General features: G+C 43.4%; 1 protein-coding gene across 6 annotated transcripts in view; it reads left to right on the top strand.

Annotated features, from left to right (window-relative positions):
• The window catches only part of SMYD3 (SET and MYND domain containing 3), a 1,114,514-nt gene that overhangs the window by 788,758 nt on the left and 311,156 nt on the right, over positions 1–14,600 (top strand). For all 6 annotated transcript variants that reach the window (XM_075339604.1, XM_075339603.1, XM_075339607.1 and 3 more), the window contains 2 exons: positions 2,124–2,211; positions 11,787–11,955. In XM_075339604.1, coding sequence (XP_075195719.1) covers positions 2,124–2,211; positions 11,787–11,955 — 257 coding nt within the window. The remainder of the gene's footprint in view (positions 1–2,123; positions 2,212–11,786; positions 11,956–14,600) is intronic.

The following is a 14,600-nucleotide window of genomic DNA, read 5'->3' as shown; positions in this document are numbered from 1 at the left end:
TGCCTGTCTCTCTTTTTTTGTCTGTCTCTAGCTCTCTGTTTCTTTCCCCATCTGTCTCTTTCTAGGTCTGTGTCTTTCCCAGGTCTGTTTCTTTCCCCGGTCGGTCTCCCCGTCTCTTTGTCTGTGTCTTTTCCTGTCTGTCTCTTTCCGTGTCTGCCTGTCTCTGTCTGTCTCTTTCCCTGTCTGTCTCTTTCCTTGTCTGTCTCTATTTCTCTGTCTCTTTCCCCGTCTGTCTCTATCAAGGTCTGTGTCTTTCCCCATCTATCTTTGTCTATCTCTCTGGCTGTCTCCTTCTTCCCTGTCTGCCTGTCTCTGTCCCTGTCTGCATGTCTGTCTGTCTCTTTCCTCATCTGTCTCTTTCCAGGTCAGTCTCTTTCCAGGTCTGTCTCTTTCCAGGTCTGTCTCTTTCCAGGTCTGTCTCTTTCCAGGTCTGTCTCTTTCCAGGTCTGTCTCTTTCTGTCTCTTTCCCCGTCTGTCTCTCTCTTTCACCGTCTGTCTCTGTCTGTCTCTTTCACCGTCTGTCTCTGTCTGTCTCTTTCACCGTCTGTCTCTCTGTCTGTCTCTCTGTCTGTCTCTCTGTCTGTCTCTCTGTCTGTCTCTCTGTCTGTCTCTCTCTATCCGTCTCCCCACCAACATCTTATTACTTCACATATAAGCTTCTTATACTATGAATGTCTTTTGTTTCTATAGCAACCAATCACAGCTCCTACTAATAACCTGTAGTTCCAGGCTCCATTTACTTTAATGGAGCCATGTTTTTTGGAGAGTAACTGTAAAGTGCGGGGTTAAATTTTCCTGTCAAAACATAGTCTAAGACGCTCCCTGGGTCCCATGAGGTGTCTGAGCAAAATTTTGTGATTGTAAATGCGACGGTGCGGATACACTTTTCGTTTCACTTTTTCCACATTATGTAGATAGGGGCAAAATTGATTGGTAAATTAGAACGCGCGGGGTTAAAATTTCACCTCACAACATAGCCTATGATGCTCTCGGGGTCCAGACGTGTGAGTGTGCAAAATTTTGTGGCTGTAGCTGCTACGGTGCAGATGCCAATCCCGTACATAAATACATACATACACACATTCAGCTTTATATATTAGATAGGGCATTTAAAATAAGCTGCATGAACGGGTCATCAGACAGTATCAGTCAAAGTACAGTTACAAAGTGCTATTGGGTGCATGGAGGATGTGGACACAGATGACAATTAGAAGACGGGAACAGAGAAAAGTTAGATTAGTAAAGTGAGGTTCTAAGGTAATCTAAAGAGATGTGTTTTTAACACACGCTTAAAAATATGTGGGCTAGGTATTAGTTGGATTGCCTGGGTAGAGCATTCCAGAAACCTGGCACAGCACAAGAAAAGTCTTGGATGCAGAGATTTGAGGTTCAAATTATGGAGGATGTCAGTCTTAGATCAGTTGAAGTACAGAGAGAACGCGTAGGGTGATAGAGATGAGAGAGGAAATGTAGGGTGGTGCAGAACTGTGGAGAGGAGGGGTAGACTGATAAACAGATGAGGGAGGAGATAGGCGGTGGTGCAGAACTGTGGAGAGATTTACAGATGAGACATAAGTTTGCATTGTATTCTGTACCGAATGGATAACAAGTGCAATGACTGGCACAAGGTGGAGGTGCTAGGAGCGTATCTTGATAATTTATAAACCCAAGAGCATTCAGTGTGGCAGGACATTCATCAGACAACTATTCATAACCTCATTTATATCATGCCAAGGTGTGTGTATTTCTGCATGTGCCATTCATACTCTATATTGAATAAATTGAGATATTTTGAAAATTAGATTTTTTTTCATCATTTGCATATCATAAACATGTCTATTGATCCTGTGATTTTTATATATTCAGGATTTGTCCTTCTTAGTGCTGCAATTTTAGTGATGAAGAGTGTGTGATATACATTTTTATACTTATTGAGAATCAAAAGTTGTAATATTTAATGATCCTATATGTTGGATGGGAGGGTTAATGTATGACATCTTTCATGTGTTGAAAACTAACATAATGTATAATATGTACACATTCTCAATAGAATAATGCTTGAATCTGTGCCCAGCCATTGCCGATATCGGAATTACATCTTTTGATTGCTTGTTCTGGAGCAGGATGAAGACATGCTGGCAGGGGGTGAGCAGGCTTCAAGAGAAATGGAACAGTCACTTTCAACCCTGGAAGAGCTGCGCTCCCATGGCGGTATCCTTTCCATGCAAACTTTCAGGTTTATTATGTAAGGAGGATCTTGGAATTGGTGCACATCGGAGTCACTTATTCCTTCCAAGAAGCACCTAAAAACCTAGATTTTTATTATATGTTGCTGATTAAATGTCCATAAAATGTTGACCAAATGCAAGTGAATGACATGTCATTGTTATACGGTATGTGTTTTATTTACATTTACAGATATGCCTTTCCGTACCTTTCCTCTGTACTCAACAAATCCCAAGATTTTAAAAAAGGAAACCACCCCACCCCCACTATTTTATAATATGTATTTATTATATGGTTTGGATGTGAATTGCTGAAGGGTTTTTCTAGTACAGGCTGGCACAATATATGGCCCACAGAGGCATCTGAGATGGCTGGCTCTAGTAAGCGCTCTGAAGATTAACTCTGTCATTATCGGGAGGGGGAGGAGGATTGGGGATACCTCCAGGGCACAATATGGGGGAGGGAGATAATGAAAGGGGGGCACATTTTAGTGAAGGGCAGTAGGACTGTATACAGAGGGGGCAGTGTAAAAGGAAAATGATGGATAAGGGCAGTTTGGGGAGTTATTTTGCAGAGGGTTATTATGGGGGTAATATTATGGTGAGGCCCAGAGGTGGGTACAGTATGAAGGGGAGCAGTGTGGGAGAACATTATGGAGAAGGGCAGGGTGGTGGGTTCATTATTGAGAAGGGGATGAAATTATGGGTAGGGGATGTGTTGGGCAACATTTTGGAGGGGACAATGTGGGGATGACATTATAGAAAGGGGCTCTCTGGTGGAAGGGTATATTATGGAAAGGGGCAGTGTGGGGGGATATAATGGAGAGGCAAAGTCTGTGGAGTGATAATTTGGGAAAGCTCAGTGTCTGGGGCTATTACAAGGAGGGGCACTCTCGGGGGAATATTGAGAGGGGCACTGGAGGAGGAAGGGGATATTATGGACAGGCTCAGTGTTGGCGAGAGAGTATTGAGAGGGGTAGCGTGAGGCAACATGGAGAAGGGCTGTGTGGGTGGACATTTTGGAAAGAGTTATATTATTGAGAGGGGTAGTGTGTGGGATTTTTTTTTACAGGAAGCACAGCAAGGGGCAATTATTTTTTCAGGGGTGCAGTATGTGAGATATTTATTTTTAAGGTGCAGTGTAATGATACTTTTATTTTTAAGGTACTGCTGAAGAAAAGGCTGAAATCTGCAGAAACAATTTTTGGGCGTGAAATCTCATGATGCTGTATTCGTGTACTGTTGGTGGTTCTAGTGCTGTATTCTTATACTGATGGTGGTTCTGGTGCCACACTCATGTACTAATGGTGGTTCTGATCTTCCACACATGTCACAATCCATATAGTTTTTCATGGCTATGTTAAAATATAATCTCAAATCTTTAAGTTTTGAGTATTTTTATGAGGAGGCTTTGCTAAGTTTCTGCTCCAAAAACTCTTTAATCCCTTCACCACCTGCCGATTTTCCGTTTTTCGTCCCCCCCCCTTTCAAGAGCCATAACTTTTTTATTTTTCTTTAAATATAGCCATATGAGGGCTTGTTTGTTTGTGGGACCAGTTGTACTTTTGAATGACACTAGTCATTCTGTCCCATATTGTACTAGAAAACTGGAAAAAAAAATTCCAAGTGTGGTGAACTTGCAAAAAAGTGCAATTGCACAATTGTTTTTGTTTTTATTTACTATGTTCACTATATGATTAAACTGAACTGGTAATATGATTTCCCAGGTCAGTACAAGTTTGTAGATACCAAAAAAGTATAATTTTACTTTTATTTAAGTCGTGAAAAAAAAATTCTGAAGTTTAAAAAAAAAATAAAAAAAAATTGCTCTTTTGGCGCCATTCCCTGAGACCCATAGTATTCTCATTTTTGGGATCTGTGGCTGTGTGATGGCTCTTTTTTTTAATCATACAATTTTTGGGTAGATACAATGTTGTGATCATCTGTTATTGCATTTTAATACAATGTTGAGGTGACCAAAAAAATGTAATTTTACGTTTTGATATTTTTATCGCTACGCCCTTTGCTGATCAGATTAATTAATTTTATATTTTTATAGATCGGGCATTTTTGAATGTGGCAATACCAAATATGTGTATTTTTTATTGTTTTGCTTTCAATAGTGTAAAAGAGGGGTGATTTGAACTTTGTTTTTTTTCTATTTTTTCATATTTTTTAAAACTTTTTTAATGCTTTTATTAGTCTCCTTAGGAGAGATTGCTTCTGCTGATCAATGTGATGCTTCAGCATCCCTCTGATCAACAGAAATTCTGATCTTCTGTAATTGCCGGCACTGTGTCGGCATTCACAGGAAGCAGATCAGAAGCAAAGTAGATGTGGAACTGTTACTGCACTGCTGAAGATATGACACAAATCCAGGAACGTTGAATGAAGGTGATTTTAGCACGTGGACTTTGCAGCAGCTGACTACATTTGTTAATTCTGGTTGTGTGACACATAACCTCATAAGGTGAGCACATTCCCTTATTACTCTTATATGTCCATTGGGTAAGACCCTATTGCGCGTTTTCCCTCAGGTTTTATCGGCATTCACAGAAAGTGAGTCATGACAGTGACAGGGGTCATCAGCTAATCCCGCACTGTCATTATAACCCATTTACGCGCTGTAATCGCCTCATGGGGCCACCAATAGTAGCTGGAAACAGTGTGTTCCCCACCGGAGCGTGTTAGATTGCGCTGTCAGAGTTTGACAGCGTGATCTAAGGGGTTAACAAGAGTGGGTGGATCAGCTTGTTAGCTGGATATGTCAGATCAGTTGACATGTGTGGGGAAAAATGTGGGCTCATGCAGTGAGGGAGAGAGACCTAGAACATATATATAAAAATCTTCTTAAAATACTTAAAACTTTGTTCTGATGATGTATTAACCTTTTCATGACCTAGTTCGTATATGTACATCCTAGGTCGCCTCCCCCTGTTACCGGAAGTTCCCATGTCGAGCCTGAAGTAATCCCTGCACATGTCTGCTCTCTGATAAGCAGACATGTGTGGCTAAGAGATCCACCCATGTCTGTTAACCCCTTAGGTCACGCTGTCAAACTCTGACAGCGTGATATAATGCACTCTGTGCTATTCTCTGCTGCCGTTGGTGGCCCCAGGCCTGGACTGGCTATAGGGAAATTCTGGCAAATGCCAGAAGGGCCGGTCTCTGTAGTGGGTCGTTCAATCTGCAGTCACCACCGCACTTCTCAGCAGTGTGCACGCCGGGCAGAATAAGTTTGCTTTGCGCACACAATCCCACTGCACAGCAGAAAGCAGCAGACCCAGGAGGCAGCACACTGTGTTGTGCCACCCTGGCGCTGCTGTGCAGTGCGATTATGTGCCCAGTGTACATGCTACTGAGGAGAATGGCAGTGACTGCAGCTCCCTCCTTCCTGATCAAATGTATTTGCGTCTTTCAGCCATAAATACATTTGAACAGTATCGTCTGAACTGGGCCCCAACGTGTAGCAGCGTGATGAGGTCAGCACCTTGCTGATGTCATCACACTACTGCTAGCGCCATAGAGACACGTCAGGCAGCGGTAAGCGTTCCATGGAGGAGCCAAAGATTAAATGTATAATCAAAATTAATGTAGATGGTGTGGAAGGAGGAACAATCATGAAAGGGACACAGCTTTGTGAGAGACAGTTAGAGGAGTACTTTAATCAGAGGGGCAGTGTGTGTGAGGGGAGGATATTTTACAATAGGGTAGTGTTTGGGGCAATATTTTGCAGTGTAGCAGCGTGGAGGGTATACTATAGAGAAAGGCAGCATGGGGCAATATTATGAAGAGAGGCAGTGTGGAGGGTATATTTTGGAGAGGGGCAACGTTTTGGAATATTATGGAGAGGGGCAGCAAGTGGGGTACATTATGGAGAGAGACAGCGTGGGGGGAATATGATGAAGAGGGGCAGCATGGGGATAATGTTATGGAGAGGGGGCAGTGTGGGGGAATATTATGGAGAGGGGCAGCATGGAGGGTATATTTTGGCTTGTCACAGCAGATAGGCACACTTGAATTGGTAATTTTATGCGTTAAATACACTGGGGAAAATGCATTTTTGATACACTGCTAATTTTGAATGTTTTCCCACCTACAAAGAATGGAGAGGTCTGTAATTTTTATCGTACATACACTTCAAATGTGACAGATAGAATAAAATATCTAGAAAATCACTGTGTATGATTTTTAAATTATTAATTTGTATTTTATTGCATTAACTATGTGTTTGATACAATAGAAAAACAGAACTTTTAACAGTTAATATTAACTGTATTTTCTACAGAAACCATTGTTTTCAATTTCAGAGGTCAGAGGTTTCCTGTAGTTCATGAATAAGGTTGCACATACTGTAGCTGGGATTTTGGCCCACTGCTCTATACAGATCTTCTCTGGATATTTCAGGTTTCGGAGCTGTTGTTAGGCAACATTGAGTTTCAGCTCCCTCCAAAGATCTACTGGATTTTCTGGGTTCAGGTCTGGAGATTGGCTACATCACTTCAGGATCTTGAAATGCTTCTTACGGAGGCACTCCTTAGTTGCCCTGGCTGTGTGTTTAAGGTCATTTTTATGCTGGCAGACCCAGCCACGACCCATCGTCAATGCGCTTACCTAGGGAAGGAGGTTGTTGGCCAAAACCTCGTGATACATTACCCCATCCATCCACCCTTCAATACGGTGCAATCGTCCAGTACCATTTACAGAAAAGCACCCCCAAAGTATGATGTTTCCACCCCCTTGCTTCATGGTTGTGATGGTGCTCTTGGGGTTATACTCATCCATCTTCTTCCTCCAAACACAGCGAGTGGAGTTGTTACCAAAAAGTTCTATTTTGATCTCATCTGACCACATGATTTTTTCCTATGCCTCCTCTGGAACTTCAAGATAGTCATTAGCGATTGTCAAACGGACCTCGACATGTGCTGTCGTGACCTGCAGAATTTTAATCCATGATGGCGTAGTGTGTTACTAATGGTAATCTTTGAGACTGTGGTCCCAGCTTTCTTCTGGTCATTGACCAGATCCTCCCATGTAGTTCAGGACTGAACCTGACCTTTCTCAGAATTATCCTTATGTGGCGCCCATGAGGCTTCAGGCGTCACAGAGTACTGCACCCCCATTAAGGTGTAGTACTTATCCTGGGTCCAAGGAAAGTCGGTTTCCACCTACACAAACATACAGTAACACTGAGTTGCCCTCTCCAATGGGGACTAGGCTAAGGTCGGATCACAGTAGGGTATCACTACAGCGGTGGGTTTACAGGACGCCACCGCACCAGGGGCTCCCCAGATCCACTGGATTGGGGACTCAGGGTCAGGGAGAAGCAACCACCAGGGGGAGTTAGGAGCACACAGTGGGAAGAGCAGGTTAACCTGGTGAGAGCAGTGAACCAGCCAGTGGCAGCGACTGTGTGCAACAGCTCAGGACACACAACAAAACTACAACAAGGAGAGAACAGCTTCAGATACAGAGCAGAGCGGATGTGACGCGAGCGGCTCAGTGGGCCAAGGCGTTCAACACAGTCGCTGGGGAGAAGCAGGGCACCTGCTTCCACAGGACTGGCGCTGTCAGGATACAGAATCCTAGGGCAGGCATACTTCACGTTGTCTACCAACTCTTCAAGGGTCGCGGGGAGCGGCTAAGAACAGTCACCGTACCTGTCCCATGAGTCTGCAGCAAATAGTATATAGGATCCGGGGTTGAGGACCAGTTCCATAATGGAACCGCGCTATCAGCATACAGAACGGGACACTTTACTGACACCGGGATCCCCAAGTGCTTCACGCCACGGGGGTTCAATACTTAGCGCATCAAAGGAGGAAAGGGCTCACAGGCTGACACACACACACCGGACTTGACCTTTCAGAGATCCGGGATTAGCTGGTGCCCATCATGGCAGAGAATGGTACTCTTGTACAGCGCCTGAAAGACTTGTGAGCAAAAAAGACCTGGAGCTGCAGCCCCTGTCTCTGCCTCTCCTTTAACCGTCGCCCAGCGCTGCAGAGCCAACGGGGACTACGACCACCCCGTTATCCTCCCGGGGCCTGCTCCATCTGTGGAGAGCAATACCATCCCAGCTGCACCCAACATCTGCCCCAGTGAGAGACCTTGCAGCGGCGGCCCCATCCCTAGCTGAGTACCACAGGTGGTGTCATGATCCTAATAGACTTTCCTAACCTCCAAATACTACCTCCATCCTTCCTACCACCCTCCAACCCTCCTTCCTGTATGCCTCGGGGCAACGGAACCGGGCCAGGCCACCCCGTGATGACGCAGAGGATCTGTACCCATGGTCCGGTGATGAGTAGGTTAAAACACCTACCCGTGGGGTGCTACACTTACCCCATGAGGCGAGATCTTGCAATGGAGCCCCAGACAAGTAAGATTAATTCTGATCTTATGTTTCTTCCATTTTATAATAATTGCGCCAATAGTTGTTGCATTCTCACCAAGCTGCTTGCCTGTTGTCCTGTAGCCAATCCCAGCCTTGTGCAGGTCTACAATTTTGTCCCTGTTGTTTTTAGACAGCTCTTTAGTTTTGACCACAGTGGAGAGGTTAGAATGTACCGTAATTGACTGAGAGTGTGGACAGTTGTCTTTTATACACATAACAAGTCCAAACAGGTGCAATTAATACAGATAATGAGGGCAGAGTAGGAGGGCTTCTTGAATAAAAAATAACAGGTCTGTGAGAGCCAGAATTCTTGCTGGTTGGTAGGTGATTTAAATACTTATTTCATGCAATAAAATGCTAACTAATAATTGAATTTAATACAATGTGATTTTCTGTGTTTTTGGGAGGGATTTTGTCTGTCACAGTTGAAGTGTGCCTATGATAAAAATTACAGTCCTCTTCATTCTTTGTAGATGGGAAATCTTGCAAAATTGGCAATGTATCAAATACTAATTTTACCCATTGTATCTGTATAATTATTTTAGTAGATTCTGCATAGCTTATTATAGTTTAAAGGGAACCTGTCCCCAGACGTTTCACTATTAAACTAAAAGTGTCACCTTCTGCAGCTCCTGGGCTGCATTCTATGAAGGTGCACTTTGTGCCCTGACTTTCCCCCTTCTAGACCCCAAATATAACTTTATAAAATCTGACCGCCACGTATGCTAATTACCTGTGTGGCTCAGATGGGCGATCTCATTTTCTGCTCCTGTCTCCCCCTCCTGCCGCTGTTCGCCGTCCTCTTTTCTTGATTGACGTGATGACGCCTCCGTCATCATCCTCATTACATTTTTAAATCTCTCCTGTGCAGTTATGTCGGTTGGCGCAGGCTTAGTTCGCTGTGCCATATCGCGGGCAGAGCAGAAAACATAGCTGCGTGCGCCGGTGAGCTAAATGCGTAGGCGCGAGATTATGGTCGGCGCTGTGCATGACCTCACCAGCATCATCCTCGTACCCGACCATAATCTCACGTCAATCAAGAAAGGAGGACAGCGATCAGCGGCAGGAGTGGGGACAGGAGCAGAAAATGAGCCCGCCGATCTGACCACACAGGTAATTAGCATACGTAGCGGTCAGATTTTATAAAGTCATATTCGGGGTCTGGAAAGGGAGTTAGGGCACAAAATGCACCTTCATAGAATGCAGCCCAGGAGCTGCAGAAGGTGACACTTTTAGTTTAATAGTGAAAAATGTGGTGACAGGTTCCCTTTAAAATGTACATGTCCTTGATCACATGTATGTTCATGCACTCTGTGTGCTGCTTCTCTTGTCTGTATTTTAACTTAAATAAATATTTTTTTATATGGGATAAAAATAAAAAGTACAGTAAAAAAAAATAAAAATTGGCATACATCATATCTTCAACTAATAAACATTTTTTTCAAGGAATATGAATACCAGTAGTTTTACTAGTTCTGTCATTTTTCTGCACCAGAAATTGCAGATTATAGCTGTCAAAGTTATTTATATAACTTTAGATAGTAAAACAAAAGTCAAGCCTCAGGGAAGACACAGCTCTCAGCTTTATCCAGCTTTATCGTCTTTGTCATTAAACATCTGCATTGAGAGTTAACTGAAGGCAACTTAACACCTGCTTCACTGCTTTCAGCAAAAAATAAAAGTACTCACTCCCATAGCTGGTAGGGACCTGATAATCTGTTAGGTAAGGGACACATGACTGTAATATCACTGTCATAAGAGAACTCCTGTTGATAAGAATCTCAAGCTCCCTCTTTTTCTCCTATCCCACAGGTAACACTTGTACTTTCCAAATGACAAAATGTTCAGTTGTTTATAAAACAAAGTTGTGGACTCCATAATGTATTTTGTACTGTCTCTTGCAGTCGTGAACTGTAGCCTGGACCATGTTGTAGCTCCAGTGTCCCTGCACTCCTCGCTTTCCCCCCCGCAGGAATGCTGACTCACTCACCGCCGTAGATGACCCACATCACGCTGCCTGGTTTCCCCGCAGTCCTCCATGGGGGCATCCTCTGCTTCCCTGTCCCGGGGCCTGTGTGTGCTGCACAGGTCCTCCAGGAGTGCTCCTAGGGTGCGCGCACACCACTGCCTTTCTTTTAAAGAGCCAGCTCGCCATTTCCTGCCTATTGCTGAGAGGCAGTGGGTACATAAGGCACTCTCCCCCTAGGAGAAGTGCCTGAGCAACGCTATTAGTTATTGGTTTGTTCCCTAGCCAGCTACTTGTCAGATCCCCTTGCTCTTGTTTCCACCCTGCCCTGTTAGTACCTTGTTTCTGTCCATCCTGCCTTGTTGGTACCTTGTGTCTGTCCGCCCTGGCTGTGCTGTCTGCCTCAATCTTGCTGGTCGTTCCTGTCTACACTAAAGACTCTGCCTGTCAGCATCTGTGTCTGTCCTTGTCCTGGGGTCAGCTGCCACAGTCCAGTCACTGTCCTGGGAGTAGCATCTGGCATCTGCCTCATTGCAGGTGCTTAGTCAAGCCCCTCCCACTAAAGGGTAAGCCCAGGACCCCCTTGTGGTCCAGTGGGTCCACTTCAGGTTGCCACTTTATTATCTCAGGCGGTGTTACACATGTGATAACATGTTTTATGCTAAGTTAAAGGGGTTATGAATGATTTTTTTTTTTACTATGGCTCTAACAAGTAACAAGCAGGTAATTGCTAACCACCTGCCAGTTTTACCCGGCACCATCTAAGAGTGATCACAAACAACTGCTGGCAGTGACTCTACTCATTTATATCAACAGAGCAGCTCTTCCTCTTCCGGGCTGCTCTGTTGACGGGATGTGCCATGCTGATTGAAAACCGGCTCCCTTCATTTCAGCAGCGAAGACATGGCTGTCAAACAGAATGACATCAGCAGTCATGCACATCAAAAGAGCAGAGCAGAAGAGAGGCTGATGCTCTGTTGACGTGACATCAGCCCAAACTGCAGAATCGCCGGAAGGTAGGACTGTGACTGCTCTGTTCCAGCAGAGATTGGCGCTGAGAAGAAGGCATAGTAAAAATGAAAACAGTCCTGGATAACCCCTTTCACTATGCCAACCTATGGCCTGTACTTAGGTATAAACATAATCTTTGAAAAACTGGAACTTTCTAAGCTATAGTTTCTTTAATGAAGAAAATTAGATTTAAATGAAGCCTTGGACCTTTGTAAGAAGCTTATCAACAGCAGTCAACTGCCAAGTAAGAACATCCATCAGCTGAAGGCTCTGGACTGTGCAATGGATATTTGCATTCAACTTAAAATGTGGGAAGAGGCCTTGCATTACGGCTTACAGACTTTAGAACCCTACAGGTAAGTGGATACAATTATGTGACAGACTTTGTGCAAGTTGGAGTGGTCCCTTTCTGTCTACATTACAATCACTCTGTCACATATACTATAGATTGAGAGTGATGCAAAGATTTAAAGACGTGTTCTCAAGTATGGAATTCATCTCCTATCCATGCGTAGGGAATAACTTCTCGATCATTGGGTGTCCGATCACTGGGACCCCACTAATCCCATGTACCAGTGCTTTGAAGAGTCTTACATGAATGGAGCGCTGGTTGATCATGTTCCTTACGTAGTTTGGCCATCACCTATTTTTTTCATTTCACATGAACATTCAGTTGAGTATTATTGTGTTTCCAGTGGGGAGAGGGGAGAAAGTCGCCATCAGACACTTCAGATGGTTGCACATGTCCAAGGAAGACAAAAGAAATAGGTGTTTCAATTAAATCTCCAAGAACATTTTCTCACATGACTGGGGGAGAGTCAATAGCTGCTTATACAGATTTGATCCTAAGGGGTCAGCAACCTTTATACTAATGTGCATGTGGACTTTTCCTGTATAACACATTATTATAGCCCATTTATACAAGTGTAATTCAAGAGGAGAAGATAGAACATTGATATCTAGGTGTAAAGAGTTTCACTTGATCTAACAAACTAGCCAAGATGTTTAGCAGTGCCCTCCTAATGCCGAGCGCTACAATCTACACCTCTGCAATCACGACAAGTGCCTCTAGTGAACCTTGCAAATCCTCCCCTTGGTATAATGTTATTTCCAGAAGTATAACCCTGGTAATTAATATATGCTGGTATCTTAATTACTCATAAATATAAATAATTAGAATGTCTAATTTATTCATTGTGTGTTGGTTTAGTATAAAATGATCATCACAGCTTAACCATACTGTTATTACCGCTTCTGAAGAAATGAATGAATGAATGAATGAATATATTTCTAAACTCTTAATTAAATATTATGCTAATAGCAATAATTACTTATGTTCATGTGAATGGGTGCAGCCAGTGTTATGGTTGGACATCACCATTATATCACATCAGCAGCAGCAGCCAGATGGTTTTGATGAGTTATTCTATAATTTGGAGAATTATATCATTAAGTCTTTTGGTAAATATTATGACATATCTGATACCTTAAAAAAATAAAGCTATAATACAATTAAAACATGAATGAACTGTTATGACATAGGCAGTGTACGAGAAATGACAAGTGCATTAAGCCATTCACCTCACTCATCACTTTTCATTTCCTTATATCCTGGGGTGACGTTCAGTCTGTTTTACATTATTCTTTAACTTCTACTTAGAGAGCTACTTTTTTTTCACTCTTTGACCTAGTTAAGAAAGGAAATAGAGTTTCTTGAATGTTCATTTCTACATTGGGCTTGATTCATCATAGCTTTTATGTCAGTATTCTGGTGTAAAAATCTTTGAAAAGTCATAACATTTTTGCGCAACTCAAGGCTGAACTATCCTTTTGTGACTTTTGGCGTTTTCACGCCATTTACTTCCAGCTCCGACAAAGTGGGTGGACCTGGGCCGGGATGGCAGTGTTCAGTTCTCCAGAAAATTACTGTACTTACTGTAGCAGGAACTGGATAGGATTTGTGGCGAGGTGCACATCAATTCGACTTTGTTGATTCAATGGATGGCTCCGCCTCAACTAGACCAGGGTGAACAACGCTGATTGTCATGATTTGGGGCCATTGAATAACACCATTCATTTTACCATATAGTGTACTGAAAAAACGCGGAAAAAAAAAATCTGTGCAGTGAAATGGCAAAAAAGTGCAATTCCACAATTAATTTTTTTTTTTTTTATTTACTATGTTCACTATATTGTACAATTGATCTGGCATTACGATTCCCCAGGTCAGTATGAGTTTGTAGAAGCCAATCATGTTTAGTTTAACTTTTAACTGAGTGTTGAAAAAAAATTCAGACATTTGTCAAAAATAGAATTACCATTTTTGTGTAGATGTGATGTTTTGATCTCCTGTTATTGCATTTTAAGGCCTGAAACACACATCCGTGAAACACGTGCGTGTTTGGTCCGTTTCCGTGTATACTGGAGACACGGCCAAACGTGCACCAATGTTACTATATCTCTGCGGTTACAATTGCGTTTTTGATTATGTCCGTGAGTCCGTCTCCGTGATGCGTTTTTTGGTCCGTGTCTCACACCAGCATGTCCGTTTTCTTCACGCAACACGCAGCACGGACCCAATGAAAGTCAATGGGTCTGTGCGCACGTCCGAGTGACACGGACGCATCTCTGTTTGCTCCCTGTACGTTTTGTGCTTTTTTCATGTGATGTCGGTCTTTTTTCTTTTTCTGTTTCGTTCTCTCCCTCAGTCCGTCGGTCGGTCTCTATGTCTGTCGGTCGGTCTCTCTGTCTTATCTGTCCCTCTAGCTGTCTGTCGGTCAGTTCCCCTCCCTCTCTCATACTTACCGTACCCCGATCTCCAGCGCGGCACTGCACGGCTGTTATAAAAACTTCGGCGGCTTTTACTATTTTGAAAAAGCCGGCCGCCCATTAATCAATCTCGTATTCCCTGCTTTACCCGCCCACCGGCGCCTGTGATTGGTTGCAGTCACACACGCCCACCACGCTGAGTGACAGCTGTCTCACTGCACCCAATCACAGC

This window comes from Anomaloglossus baeobatrachus, chromosome 3, assembly GCF_048569485.1.
Source record: "Anomaloglossus baeobatrachus isolate aAnoBae1 chromosome 3, aAnoBae1.hap1, whole genome shotgun sequence".
In the NCBI taxonomy this organism is placed as follows: domain Eukaryota; kingdom Metazoa; phylum Chordata; class Amphibia; order Anura; family Aromobatidae; genus Anomaloglossus; species Anomaloglossus baeobatrachus.
Note: the sequence above shows the minus strand (reverse complement) of the source record. Positions and strands in the feature narration are given on the sequence as shown.